General features: G+C 44.4%; 1 protein-coding gene across 4 annotated transcripts in view; it reads right to left on the reverse strand.

Moving 5' to 3' along the window:
* KCNIP2 (potassium voltage-gated channel interacting protein 2) overlaps window positions 1-14,669 on the reverse strand; it is a 1,298,474-nt gene that overhangs the window by 156,846 nt on the left and 1,126,959 nt on the right. The window contains exon 1 of one of the 4 annotated variants that reach the window (XM_069239575.1): window positions 8,118-8,353. The exons of the other annotated variants lie outside the window; for them this stretch is intronic. Within the exon in view, the coding sequence (XP_069095676.1) occupies window positions 8,118-8,202 (85 nt within the window). The 5' untranslated portion in view covers window positions 8,203-8,353. Of the gene's footprint in view, window positions 1-8,117; window positions 8,354-14,669 lie in introns of those variants that run through there. 4 annotated transcript variants of the gene reach the window in all.

Raw genomic sequence — 14,669 nt, forward strand, 5'->3', positions numbered from 1 at the left:
CAAGAATCTTAAATGTGACTACTCTGGATTGCAGTGGGGTAGTTTCTCGTCACCCGAGTCAGACTGCGAACCCACAGCAGCCCTGGCAAATGTTGTCAGACCAGCCCCATAAGGTGCATAGAAAGCAACCCTGACACACTACAATGGGACTTTGGGGCTCGTCCCCACCCCAAGAAAATGTGGATAAAATGGCAAAAAGGGTGCATTCTACAACACATTTTTATTGTATATACAATTGCATTTGATTTTGAATCTTAGTAAATGATGACCTTACAGCAATCTTCAATGGGGTCCTTCCATGATTCCCTCACCATCATCCTCTAACCATGCATCTCATCTCTCCATAGCCCCTCGCTCACATGTATTTCATTTATTTTATAGCACCTCTCTTCCCGGTGTTGGATGTTGAAGCACTTTACTTCACACACACACACATCCAGAGACAATAAATCATACTAAGTAAATCAATGTATAGAAAATGCTTCATAAGACAAAGGGGACTACAAGGTGTAGGATTCACATGTCATCCATACTGGTAGACATTTTTTAAAAGTGCTCGGGTCCAGGGAAGCCAGGGGTGTAGGTTGGTCAATATGATTGGGGGTTACGAGCCTCCGATTTTCCATCAATCATGCTGGCACATAGGGCCTGATTTAGATGTTGACTGAGGGGAATACTCTGTCACATACGTGACGGATATCCCGCCCGCCGTATTACGATCCCATTAAATCCTATGGAGATAGTAATACGGCAGACGGGATATCGGTCACATTTGTGACGTAGTAATCCCTCCGCCAACATCTAAATCAGGCCCATAATGTTTAAATGCATTATACCACAAGCAGAGCGCACAAGAGGGACTTAATGGACAGCAGAAAAGGAAACAAATGTAGATTGGTATGGGTACTAAGGGAGAGAAAGCATATTATTTTGTAAAATAATCAACATTTTTAAAATCTTTCCAAACAGAGAAAGGGAGAGGGTGTGTGCGTTTTTGTCTGTGTGTGTAAAAATTCCTGGGGAAATCCGACAAACGTCTCACCATACCTGACTGAAAGCATCTGTATCCAACTATTTATCACAAAATGCTTTTATTAGGAGGGTATAACACCCCAAACGCCCACCCTGAAGCTATGCCCCTGAGGAAGCACAAACTAAGGATTCAGAAGGAACACAGTTGTTAAAGATGACTTTACTAATATTTGTACCCAAACCAATGCTTTTTTTTAAACAAAATTAGGATAATCAAAGACTGGGAGAAAACATAACTTCCTAACCTGTACCCTGCAGTTTGCAGCTCTTTGATGGCAGTTCATAGCTCACTGTGCTAGTTTATCATTGTAACTTATGAACTGCACAGTAAAAAAAAGGAGCTATGACAAAAGCAGTATCTCACTGAGCTATGCACACAAAATACTGTTCAATGATCTGCATAGTACACATTCTTTGCAGAAAGCATATCAACCCTCTGCGCTACTTTAGATGAGTCAAAACTGCTACTAGGCAAAAGACAGATCTCTCTCCAGCAGGTACCTTAATCACCAGAGTTATTGTGGCACTTTTATTATTGCCTGAAAACTATTGAACATACAAGGAACTCAGCAGTGCTTTCAAAACTGCTGCATGGCAACAAACCCAGCCCCCCATTTACAAAAGTGCCTCCAATGTTCCAGCCTCTTGAGGAAACACCTGATGCCCGGTATTGCCCATCCTGCCTTGCTCGTCACTTAATCGGCTCCTTGACTTTTTGTCCAAGCTACTGTGAAGCTTAGCCGCAATTCAATAATTCAGAATTAATATTGAAATAATTGAATATTGAAATAGTGAATTATTGAAACGCGGCTACTATCCATATTAGCTCAGACTAAGGAGCATTCCCATCATTTGATTTTGAAGATTTATTTACAGGAATGTTTAGTAGCAATTTGTTTTTAATTGGATTTTGTGACATGGATGCCAGGACTACGAGTTTTCAGTACTGTTCACATTTGACTGGTCGTTTAGCCTCGAAAAAGTCACATTCCAGTGATGAAACACCTGTTGGCTTTTTTGCTGGTCCTTTGGAAACATATTTGGGATTGCACTGACACTGAATACGTTCCACTTTTAACCAAAGTTCTTATAGCTCCAAGCAAGCGAAGCAAGTGAGCCTGAACCTACTTAGAAGAACACCCTTGTCTCTTCCACCCAAGCATCTATCCATTCATCCTTCCTTCCTTCCATTCACATGCTGATATTCCCCACTTTACCTTTACATTCTGTCATCCATTTATTCTTTCATCCATAATTCAATCTTTTACCATTCCATCCATTGGCCCATTTCATCCATCCATCAAACATTCCCCATTCAATCCACCCATTGGCCTATTTCATCCATCTATACATTCACACATCCATCATCTATGCATGCATGCATCCACCCATACATCCATCAATCGATATATCCATCAGTTGACTTACCCATCCATTAATTAATCATTTCATACATCAAGTGTTCCTTTTCTCCATCCATTCTCCCGACTTACATTTTTACCACTCATCCTCTCAGATTTCCATTTACAATGCCATCCATCCATCCACCCACCCCTTCAACCAGCCATCCAACCATCCTCTCAGATCTCCATTTACTCTACCACACTTACACCCAACCAGCCATCCATCGTCTCAGATTTCCATCCATCCATCCATCGATTGATCCATCTATCGTCTCAGATTGCCATTTACTCTGCCATCTTTTCATCCACTCATCTACCCATTCTTTCACCTGCTCATCCACCCATCCTTTCTTCCACTCAGCCATCTGTCCTTTCACCCACCTATCCTATCACCCACCCATCCATCCATATATCTATCCATCTTTTTAACCAGCCATCCTTTGACTCACTCATGTATCCATTCTTTCATCCACCCATCCTTTCACACTCTGGCCCATTCATCATTTCATCACCCACTCATCTATCCATCTTTTCACTCACTCATACATCCATGTATCTCTTCTTCTTTCCCTTTTCAAGCAACCCATCTTTCTTTCTTCCTTTTAGCATTAATTATGAGCTTTTATCTGCCAAGTTGCAGATAGAAGAGACACAGAGGCCCATAAAGAATTGCCACCCCACTTTAGCTGCTAAAGCAGGGGGTTCACAACATCCCTGCTCTCAGATTTTCTATTTACTCTGCCATCCTTTCCCCATCCATCCATCCATCCATCCTTCCTCTCAAATTTCTATTTACTCTGCAATACATCCATCCATCCTCTTAGATTTCCATTTACTCTGCCATCCTTTCTTCACCCATCTACTCATTCTGTTACCCACTTATCCACCCATCCTCTTACCCACTTACCAACTGATCCTTTAACCCACTCATCCACTCATTCTTTCACTCACTCGTCCATCCATCATTTCACCTACCCATGTATCCTTTCACCCTGCCATCATTGTAACCACCCATCCATCTATCGTTTCACCCACCAATCATTTTACCCTCTCTTTCACACATCCTTTTACGCACCCACCCTTTCACTCACTTGTCCATCCATCCTTCCATCCACCATCTTTTCACCCACTCATCTATACATCCTTTCACCCACTCATGCATCCACTTGGCCATCCTTATTTCCTGTTTCTTTCACCCATCTTTCCTTCTCACTGTTAGCATTAGTTATGAGCTTTTATCTGTGAAGTTGCAGATAAAACATGTTCATAAAGAACTCCACCCCTGCTGTAACTGCTAAAGAAGGGGGTGGACTCACACTGCCCCTGACTGATGTGACCAGGACACCAAGTATATATGAATTTACAAGTTGGACATTTAGTCAGGTGGGATATATTAGAGAACTGCAGGCTGGATTTTTTGCATCTGGGTTAGTAGACCATGTATATTTGGGTTGGGGAGGGCTGTAAACGTTATGGGCCTCATTACAATTCTGGCAGCCCAATGACCGCTAGGGTCGCGGTGGCGGTCGAATTGCCACCAATGTGGCAGTCCAACTGCCACATTACGACGCCGGTAGCGCCACGGTCGGACCACCAGCACTGCCACTTTTTGATGACACAACGGTGTGGCGGTGCTAGTGGTCCTAATCCGCCAGGACAGTGCTGCAAGCAGTGCAACCCTGGGGATTACGACCCCCTTCTCTGCCAGCAGTTTCATGGCAGTAACCCCGCCATGAAAAGGCTGACAGAAACGGGGTGCAGGGTGCAGCGGGGGGCCTGCACTGCCCATGCACTTTGCATGGGCAGTGCAGGGGCCCCCCTGGCCAGCCCGGTTGCGATGTTCACTGTCTGCTTTGCGGACAGTGAACACTGTGACGGGTGCTGCTACACCGTACGCACTACAGCATTGCCGCCGGCTCTATTATGCGTTGGAGCCAATGCTGTAGGCTGTTTCCCGCTAGGCTGACCCAGCTGGAAACTCGTAATGGGCTTGGCGGGAAGGATGCCATATTGGCGGTAACCTACGCATCAGAACTTCAGCAGATTTGCTTTTCCGTCCGCCAAAGACATAATAAGGCCCTATATGCAGGTCACAAATCAGTCAGTTTATATTTTAGGCTGTACTGATTCGCAATCTGACTTCCATTTTGCAATGCAGTTGATGTATTAATCAGTCACTTCAAAAAGAAGCACATTCACTGGAGGCCACAAAAATTATAGGTTACAAAAATTCCGTCCCTTTGGAGACAATGATAGAAATCTACACCCAAAGGGATGATATTATTGCAAATGATTTTAAACACAATGGGCCAGATGTGTCAAGGTTTTTTGCATTCGCAAACGGTGCGAATGCCCGTTTGCGAATGCAAAAAGCCAGTTCAGAATGTATGAAAGACATTCTGAACGCAATTTTAAGGAATCGCAAAAATAGCGATTCCTTAAAATTGCGACCCTGTTTAGAGAGTCGCAAATTGCGACTCTCTAAATAAGAAATCACAAATAAGGATTCCTTATTTGCGATTTCTTAGCACATGTATGAAGCCATTCCTAAATGCGATTTGGGCATTTAGGAATCGCTATTTACCACCAGGTTGAACCTGGTGGTAACCATGTGCAAAATTTAAAAATGCATTTAAAATGCATTTTTAAAATGTACATGTAAAGCACACATGCCCTTTTGCAATGTGTGCACCTTACATGTCCCCCAAAAAAAATTTGGGGTGCAGCTGAGGGGGCCTCAGGCCCCCAGGACCCTGGGGTTTAACATTTCCAAAATTGCGATTTCTGGTTAAGAAATCGCAATTTTGGAAATGCAAAAAATTTGCAGATATGGGTGCGAATGGGGATAGATTCTCTATTTGCGATTTGGTAATTGCATTTGCGATTTTTAAGAAATCGCAATTCCCCAATCGCAAAAATCATACATACCTTTTTGCATTTCTGAAATAGCGATTTCTTAAAAATCGCTATTTGAGAATCGCAAATCGGTTGTATGATACATCTGGCCCAATATTTCTATAAGAGGATATGTTTGCTAACAATATGCTGATATAACTTGTGCAAATTGACTATATTCTTGCTACTGCTCTGCTAGCTTTTCCCGCTCTCCAGTAGCCCTCGACAGTTCATTTCTATGTCTGGATGAACCCGTCTTTCAGCGCTAGACAGCACTAATGCACTGGCACACTCCATGCTCCCGAGACACCGGCGGGCACAACGCCGCTCAGCGGCATCGCTCGTAAATTAAGATGAATACTGATGGAAGGAGAGGACCTCTGAGTGTAATCCAGGGGTAGTAACAAGGAGATGGGGTGGAGGATGAAGTGGGGACAGGGCCTGGCGGACTAACAGCATCCAGAAGCTTCAGAGGATGGAAAACAGGAACAAGGTCAGGCAGAAGCTTTTTCTAAGCCCTTGCTCCCCAGGACAGCATTGGTCCACATTCATCCAGTAACTGCACACATTAATTGGTGAACTATAATGCCTCAATACAAATTGGCACAGTGGTAAACTCTTTTCAGTAGCTAGGAGCACTGATCTTGTGAAGTGAGTTTGGCAGTTCAACGCTCCACGGAGTGGGTGACTGTGTCCAACAGACCAATAGTGCAGCCCCACCCACAAAAAGAACATCTCCATTTTTACAGCTAAGGAGAATATATCTTTATGGCATGAAGGCGAGACAAAGGGATGCCAGGGTAGCTGCAGCTTTCTTGTCCCTTGGATCAGAGCTCATCCCTGCCATTGGTCTCCGTGTGCGAGAAGACAGGACAAGTGGTATATAATTTACTGTTACTCTGCACCACATCAGAAACATGTTTGCTGACATTGGAAGTGATGCTTGGGTTAAACGCATATATTACAGATATTTTCAGTAATTTCGGCGAATGAGTGTTTGAGTTTAGCCACAGGGGACACGCCCCTCCCTACGTAGTAAATGTGTCGTCCGTACCATTGATGAATGTTGGTTTATGCTGATGAAGTCAATCTATAAATCAATGGCTCAGCCTCTTCAATGACCATTATTCAGGAGCATATAATCAGTCCACAGATACCTCAAGGAGAGCTCACTAGGTGCAGCTAAGTCAGTCTGTAGATAAGGAAGCTTGTTGCTGATCCACTTGCATTTAGATTGAGTTGTTGTAGAGTGCTCTAGTTGGGGTATTTTTAAACCCATAAATTCCCATAGATAGGCTCAGAGATATTTCAATAAAGCTGAGTTTGGGACCCCTCCGTTTTTCACTGCTTGAGCCTAATTGCTATAGAGGTGAGTTCGATTTGCTCTCTAGGACCGATCATAGTTTTCTGAAAACTGGAAATAAGTAGCATAACTGTAGATTCATAATAGAATTTATGCAGATTTTCTACTAAAAAGAGATTCACAAACTTCCCCAAGAGTAGGCCTGGTAATCTGCTTCTCCTTCTCTTAATCCTGCGGACTACCCACAGGAGTACATGAGGCACAAATATGCTTCGATCATAAAGGGATTTTTTTCTCCATTTTGGTTTACTACAAAACGAAAACATTTTTCTTGTTTAGGTAATCGTTTCCGCCACACTCTGACGGAAAATGGACCTGACTGGTGAAATTTCTCACCCACTCTGTACATTCAGATTAGCAAGGAAAGTATTTAACATTGCCTGTCACCATGCTTGAGATGAAACTCCCCCAGCAGTGATTTGTGAATTCTGAAGTATTCATTTGTCTCAGACAAAAGTTTAAGTACCAAAACGCAAAACAGGCAAAACTGGATTTCCCGCTCACGAGGCAACTGGTGTCTGACTAATCCACTTTGCACTAGCGTTTTACAAAAACAAACAAAAAAAACAAATGTATAAAATACATTGGAGGTCTGTGGCATTGATTATCATGGAACATGTTGAATTCCTGATGAGGGAGACAATTTATGGGCTCTGGGTGCAGTATTGATCAGTTTGGGGGAGGGAACCAAAGCTTAATGTTGTGAATCTGTCAATAGGATTTACGTGGTGCGAGGTTTTGGACATTTTTTTCTTTTCTAAAATCGCCCTAGCACTTGGGGTTTGCACCTCATGTAATGGTGATCTGAGAATTTATGAGCGATTGAAGTAATTAAAAACAACTCACAGAAAAATGCATTTTTCCAACCCTCACCTTGATTGACTGGCTTTTTCATGTCACTGCATCTCACGCGCTTCCCTGGCATTTGAGATAAGATGCTCCCTCACTGCAGGTAAACACTGTGCAGCGGAGGTGGTGGGCTCGAAACCTCGGAGACATCTCCCACTTAAACCATGCCTCTTGCCATTTTAAGGTAGCTGTGTAAAGGTTGCTGAAGGCCACACATAAGCCTCTATTTGATCACAGAAAATACTTACTACAGAACTGTAACTATCACACTAAAACATATGAATGAGCAACTGACAAGTGCAGATTTGCCCAGTGACAAAAGAAACACCCTTAAGGGACACAAAACACATCACCGTAGCGTGACATGTGTTCCACTTGTTAAAAGTAGAAACAAAGCAAGAGGGAGAGTGGACCAGTTCTATAAAACTTTCGTCTAGAATTGGTGTACAACCGAAGCTGGGCGGACGTACTGGAATTTAGTTCAGGGAGTGAAGTTAGCATAAACGCATCTCACGTCTCCACCTCAGTCTCGGTCCTCTGTGAAGCCACGCGACAGGTGTGCACGCGCTACTTACGTTTCCCCTTCCGCCTGGAGCCGAGAGGCAGCAGCACCTTCATGGTCTTGATCCGGACCCAGGCCGCCTGCGGGATGAACGCCATGCCTCTGAAGGGCAGCACTGCAGGGGCTCGCCTCCCCACGCCGACAAGCTGTGATTTACTCCACTGTGGTCCGGCTCCTCTAGAAGCCCTGCTTTGAGGCACGTGGAGGCGTGCAGCCGCTTGTTCCGACGTACCAATGGTGGTTATCCACGGAGGGAGGCGCTTTTATAAGCACTCTCCTTGCGCGCTCGGCGCTGCAGCCTCCCTCAAAAGCGCCCTCTGGGGCAGGGACAAAAGAGCAGATGCACGAGCCCTGTTTATTTAAAAGCTGATGGAAGGGGACAGCGCTTGTCAGTGCTGTCAATCAAAGACGTGATAGAAAAGCTGCTCTCATGCTGGAACATGCCAAGGTCCTTTCTTTGACTGTGTCACCGCTCCTCAACCTCCCCCTTTTGCTCGACATGAGTTGTTTGTGAAGGACACACGGGCACTCATAAAAAGCGAGCGAAGAGCTGTGTAAATGCATTTGCTAATTGCATGCACATCGTGATTTAACGCACTGAGCCTAGAACAGGACACAAGCTTTCAATTTCCGCCTGCCTTTTCGCCCACTCCTTCCATTTTCATTTATTGTTTCCAAACTTTCTTTTCTCGTTTAATTCTTTCCTCCTGTTCTTTCTGTCCTCCTTTCCCTTCGCATTTCTTCCTTCGTTCATTCTTTCCTTTCATTCTCCTTTCTTTATTCCATTCATTCCCTTCTTCTATCTACACTCCTCTCATGCCCTCTTGCCATCCTTAACTCTCCTTTGCAAAATTCTCCCTTCCTGTATCCTTTCCCCGGTCCTTCCCTCCTTCTTTCATCTCTGACCTTACTGCTTTAAATTATTCTGCCCCTTTCTTCCGTCATGTGTTGCATCCTTCCTTTTACCCCTCCCCTCCCCATCATCTTTTCCTATTCCTTTTACCTCCTTGTTTTTTCCTTGCTTTCTTTATCCCTTTACTGCACCCATTCCTTGCACATCTCCTTCCTTTTTTATTTTTCTCCTTCATTGCTTCCTTTCATTCTTCTTTAAATCCCTGTGTTTTTCCTGTCTTCCTTCCTTCCTTTCCCAGTCGTTTGTTTCCTTTAATTCTTCTTTCCTTTCCCTTTCCATGTTTCCCTTCTTCTTTCCCTTTCTTTTCTTGCATTATGCCTTCCCTCTTTTTATCCCGCTTCTTCTTTTCTTCCTTCTTTCCTTCATTTTATTCTTCATTCCTTACATTCAGTCTTTTTATTCATTTCTTCCTCTACCCTTATTCTAACTTTCTCATTCCTTTTCTCCCTCTTCAACTACTTCTCCTGCCTTTACCCTTTTTTTGTTTCCTCTTTCTTTAAGCATAACTCAATCCATGCTGATCTTTTACCAAAAGATTTTCAATGCCTTTATATCAAACTCAGATCAAGGGACTATAAGGTAGACAGAGGCTTCTGGCCCCGACCATGGTGGTTCAGGTCGTTTGCCACAGGTGCCCTGTGGTCTGTTCTATTGAGGCTCTGAAAAATTGTCTAAGTAGAATATTTTCCGCACTTGACCTTCAGGGTAGCAAGGTCAAGCAGTGAAAGTCTTCTCAGGGAGGCAAAAATCAACAGTCAACCAGCAGACACAATATGTATGTATGTTCAGCCAAATGATTATCTTAGTAAAAAGAAAGTGTTTTGTTATCACAGGCAAATCCAATACAACACAATTCAATATAGAGCACAGATGAAGATTAGAATTGCAACTTTGATGCCTAGTAAAGAGACCCATCTGCTACGGTGCCCTTTCCATGTTGTGGGAGATGGCATAGTGCCCATAGTTCTTTGACTATAGTCTAATCACAGATCCAGCACAGGTACAGTTTGCTAAGCCTCCACTCACACAGGGCAGTATGCAGCTCAGTTCCTAGAGTTCATGCTTAAATTAAAGGGATCATTTAGGCAACAGTCACAGTTTCCGCTGCAGAACTGGGCCCTTGAATCTGCTTTATTCTCTTATGTTACCTGCTTCCTATGTCGCGATCAGATGCCACTGACAAGTGCTCCTTGGGCTGATGCTCTAAGTGGGTTCTCCACTGACACAAGACTGTAGCACAGGTTTCAGTTGGGACTGGCACCAGGATGAGGGAGAACCAAGAAAAGACTGGAATATTTAACCTTCAGAAGAGATCCAAAAGGTGCTTATAGTGCAGTTGTGGCCTCTATACTGAGTTCACACAGGAGTTGTGCTTCTTCGTGGACTTGCAGTCTCCAGGCCTGGATCGGCTCCGGCATAGGCAGTGACAGCAGCTCCTCCTTCACAGGATTCACAGTGGGTTGAGTAGCAGCACCAGGCATTCAGGCATCATAGGGGCACAATACAACATAGAATTAATTATTGGCTTGATCTTTATATGCAGTGCACTGAGGGTTCCAAAAATGGGTGACTGGGAGATCCTGTATGACACAGGTTGGCTCTGGCTTAGCTCCCATGGGCAGTCAGAAACGTATTGGTGCTACTGATGCCAGAAGACACAACTGGCTGCTCCTTCTGGATAGCCTCTCCTCCTTCAGCACTAGGCATTCCCCTTCCCTCAATGAGCAAGCAGTCATATTACTAGTTACTAGACAGACTTTCAGCTTTCCTGGGAAGTTGTGAAGACCTCGGGTGATGCCCTCTTTCCTGTGGGAAATTAGCTGTCATGCAGACACCAGCCCTGGTCACAAAGAAGTCATTTGAGTACTCTGCTGAGCACTCCTTTCCATTGTCATGGAGAACTCAGAACTGGAACACCGTGGGTGGTTTGAATCTCACTTTTATACACATTTTCTAGACAGAGAATGTAAGTCTTCGGTCTACAGTTTCAGAACAGTCAGGAATGGTTCTATCCCAGACATCATTTTCTGACTGTTCCTCAGACTCATCCTTTGTGCAAGGTGCAAGGCGATGGCTCTCACAACAGGTAGCAATAGGTCTGGTTCCAAGCAGGAGAATCTAAAACGTGGGCACAATGAAGTTTGAGGTCAACGCATCTGGCTGTCCTTAGTCTTCCTGAAGCAGTAATTAGGAACAGCCTTTTCCTAGAAACGTCCTTGCCTAGAACAACAGAAACTGAGTCCTGTTGATTTGTCCTATTATCTACCAAATGGCAGTCCTCATTAAGAATTATTCAGCAGCCCTTTGCTAACAAGATAGTCATAGAATTTTCTAGGGAAGCCTAGTCATCATTTCCCCTTAATTTTGGTGTGTGGGTCTCCAAACTCAATCATAGGAATGAAAGCAGTACACTTCCACTGCCAAATGGAGGCTGTCATCATCCTCCATCTTGTGCAATACTAAACAGAGACATCTAAAGTGGATCCCACTGTCCTAGTTTTCATAGTCTCACAACAGAGTCCTACTAACATACATGTGCTACAAACTCACTTTACATACATGCACATAACATGCACACTAAATGTCAGCTCATGGTTTTGAATTTCGCATGACATAGGAACTTTTCAAGTGAGGAGGTAGTAGGCTCACTTCTCCTTGGCACAGAGAAAAAGGTCTGGTCACACTAAAGATTCACAAAACATAGAATGCTTCCACGATCTCTATGTGATGTACCAAGGGCATGCACATGAGTCCAATGCCCACTATGAGTGAGAAGTTGGTCCAGGTCACAAGATAGTCTCTCGGGCTCGGCATTACAAGGGAAAAGCTTAGGCCTCTGCATACCAGCTAGGTTTCTGTGACACCTGGGTCAAAATAAATGTCAGTATACCATGTCATAAGCAGTGGGGCCCTCAGGGCAGGGGTGCACACCTATTTATCATACAGAGGACCTACCCAACACACCACTTCCTTATGCAAGAAGCAGTGTCAAAGCAACAGGTCTGGCTTGATTGTGCTAATGCATGCAAACAGAGGTATGTACAAATGTGAATGTCTATATATGCCATAGTGTAACCTTCGGCATCATCATACATAGACCTTGAGCAAGAAACAAAAAAACAAAAATGAGAGGAAGAGAACAATAATAAAACTGACAAAAGGAGAAATCAGGGATGAAAAATAATTTGCACAAGTGAGATAAAAAAATAGGAATTGTAGAGAGGTGGTAGAAAGAGGCATGAGGTGGAATCAAAGCTAGGTAGCCTTTGTATTTAACATTGCTAACATTTGGTAATGCCAGAAGCACCTTTTCAATAAAAAGTTTGCAAAGCACACTTTTCAAAAAATATTTAGTGCTGATTTCAGTGAGGAAGCTCAACAGTGTGGGATTGCTTGTGTTCCTGTTCACACAAGAGTTTGATCTGAACTGTTTCAACTAGAGAAGTACCAAGTTTAATTTATAGATGGTGATAGCTGCCTTTTTTTGTCCTCATTCACCTCAGACTTCAGGCCAATTTAATTCCTTAATCTGCCACGCCCTCTCGTTTATGGAGATTACCTATGCCAAGGAGACCGATTTTCTCTCATTTAGCCTTCCCCCAAATGGGGGAGCAGGGGCATCCTGACTATAGAGAGAAGGTGCATAATCACCTATAAACACTCCTCATTTCCCCTCCACTTCACCAAGGGAGGACACAGTTTCTCCTTTTTATTTCTTGATTCTCCTACTTCCATATCCAATTTTGACACATGAAAAAGAGCGTTCAGCCATTCCCTGTGCAGGGGGGGGGGACTCTGAAACCTATGTACAGCAGATTTCTATTCTCACCAGAAGAATAGAATAGAAGAGCAGGTTCCTCCCTTCTCTACTCCTCAGTTCAGATTCCTGTGATTGCCCAAATTTCATCAGGGGGAGGCTTACCCTAATTTCCCACCTCAATATCCTTGCAAGCGTTTTGCACTCTTCTATCCAAAAAGAATAAACACCTGGGCAATCCATAAACAAGTGAATATCTGTCGCATTCTGCATTCCACATTTAACACACTCCACTACTCCTCCTTTCTTCATTCTAGAGACCTTGTCTGAGGATATATAAGCCCTATGTATAGAAAAGAGATGTTTTTTCCTTAAAGGGGCAGGCTAAACTATACCAAACAGCATGCACATTGACATTTGCCACCACTCTTGTACCCGATCCTGGGGCATATTGTCACCCCAGAGGGTGTCTGCCAGTTTAAAGTCACCATCCAATATCTCTTGGACTTCCCAGTACCAGACCAATATTTTCTTAGGACTAACAGATTCTCCAAATAGCTTATCTTCCAAGGAATTCACGGATCCCAACTGTACCCGGAGGCTCCGAGACCAGCCATCCAACTGAATATGCTTCAGTCTGGAAAGGCTCCCCCCGTTCTTTCCCGTAGTTCTTCCCATGAAAGTAGGGACCCTTCTCTAAAAAGGTCCCCCCAATATTGTATACCGGCCTGCCTAATAAGTCTGGCTAACACATCCTCCAGGCATTCCGGCGCGCCTGGCGATTCCCAGATAGGGGCTTTTTGACTGTAATAGGCGATCTTCGCTGCTGATCTTAACTGATACCAGCTTCTAGCGAGGTCCTGCAATACCTTCAGTTTTAACTTTTCAAAAAACTTTAGATCTCCAAACTTGTATAAAAAATGCTTTGATGCCCCTTTCACGGTGTCTACCATCGCTTTGAACATACCACCTATTGCTGTAGAGTCAAGGTAAGTGAAAAGCATCCTTGAAGTTCTAAGTTGAAATGCCCATGCATAGTACTATAAGTCCAGCAACGCTAAGCCACTCTTTTCTCTCCTCCTCCGCAACTTTTTCCAAGATATCCAGGAACCCTTATAGACCCATACAAAGGAATTTATAGCTTGCTGAGTTTTACCTGAGTATCCTTTGTTCAGTTGTAATGGTATGGCATTGTGCAAGAAGTTTAACAAAGGCAGAATCACCATCTTAACCAGACTAAGGCCCTCATTCCAACCCTGGCGGTCTATGACCGCCAGGGTGGAGGTCGCCGGAAGCACCGCCAACAGGCTGGCAGTGCTTCATCTGGCGGTTTCCCGCCGGATTACCCCCGGCTGGGAGAATCCTCCATGGCGGGGGATTCCAACCCCTTTCCCGCCAGCCTGTTACAGGATGGTGGGAACGGGTGTCGTGGGGCCCCTGGGGGCCCCAGCATGATTTTCACTGTCTGCATAGCAGACAGGGAAAATCACGACGGATGCAACTGCACCCGTCGCACCCCTGCAACACCGCAGGCTCCATTCGGAGCCGGCTTCAATGTTGCAGGGCCTTTCCCGCTGGGCCGGCGGGCGCTCCCTTGGCAGGCGCCCGCCGGCCCAGCGGGAAAGTCTGAATGGTCTCCGCGGTCTTTTGACCGCGGAGCGGCCAATTGGCGGTTCCCGCTTGGCGGGCGGCGGGTATGACCCCCTAAGTCTTCCCAAGATTGTCAAGCAAGGTGTACCCATCATTGTATTCATTTGCCACACTCTGCCAATAGCTTTTTTGATTTGTCAATGCAAGTTGCTCAATATCCTGTGTAATATGAATGCCTAAATATCTCATCTCCTTCTTTTCATGCCATTGTTCCTTCTTCTGATCCCAGGACATTGGAGGGGTCA

The sequence above is a fragment of the Pleurodeles waltl genome, chromosome 6 (assembly GCF_031143425.1).
Source record: "Pleurodeles waltl isolate 20211129_DDA chromosome 6, aPleWal1.hap1.20221129, whole genome shotgun sequence".
Lineage (NCBI taxonomy): Eukaryota > Metazoa > Chordata > Amphibia > Caudata > Salamandridae > Pleurodeles > Pleurodeles waltl.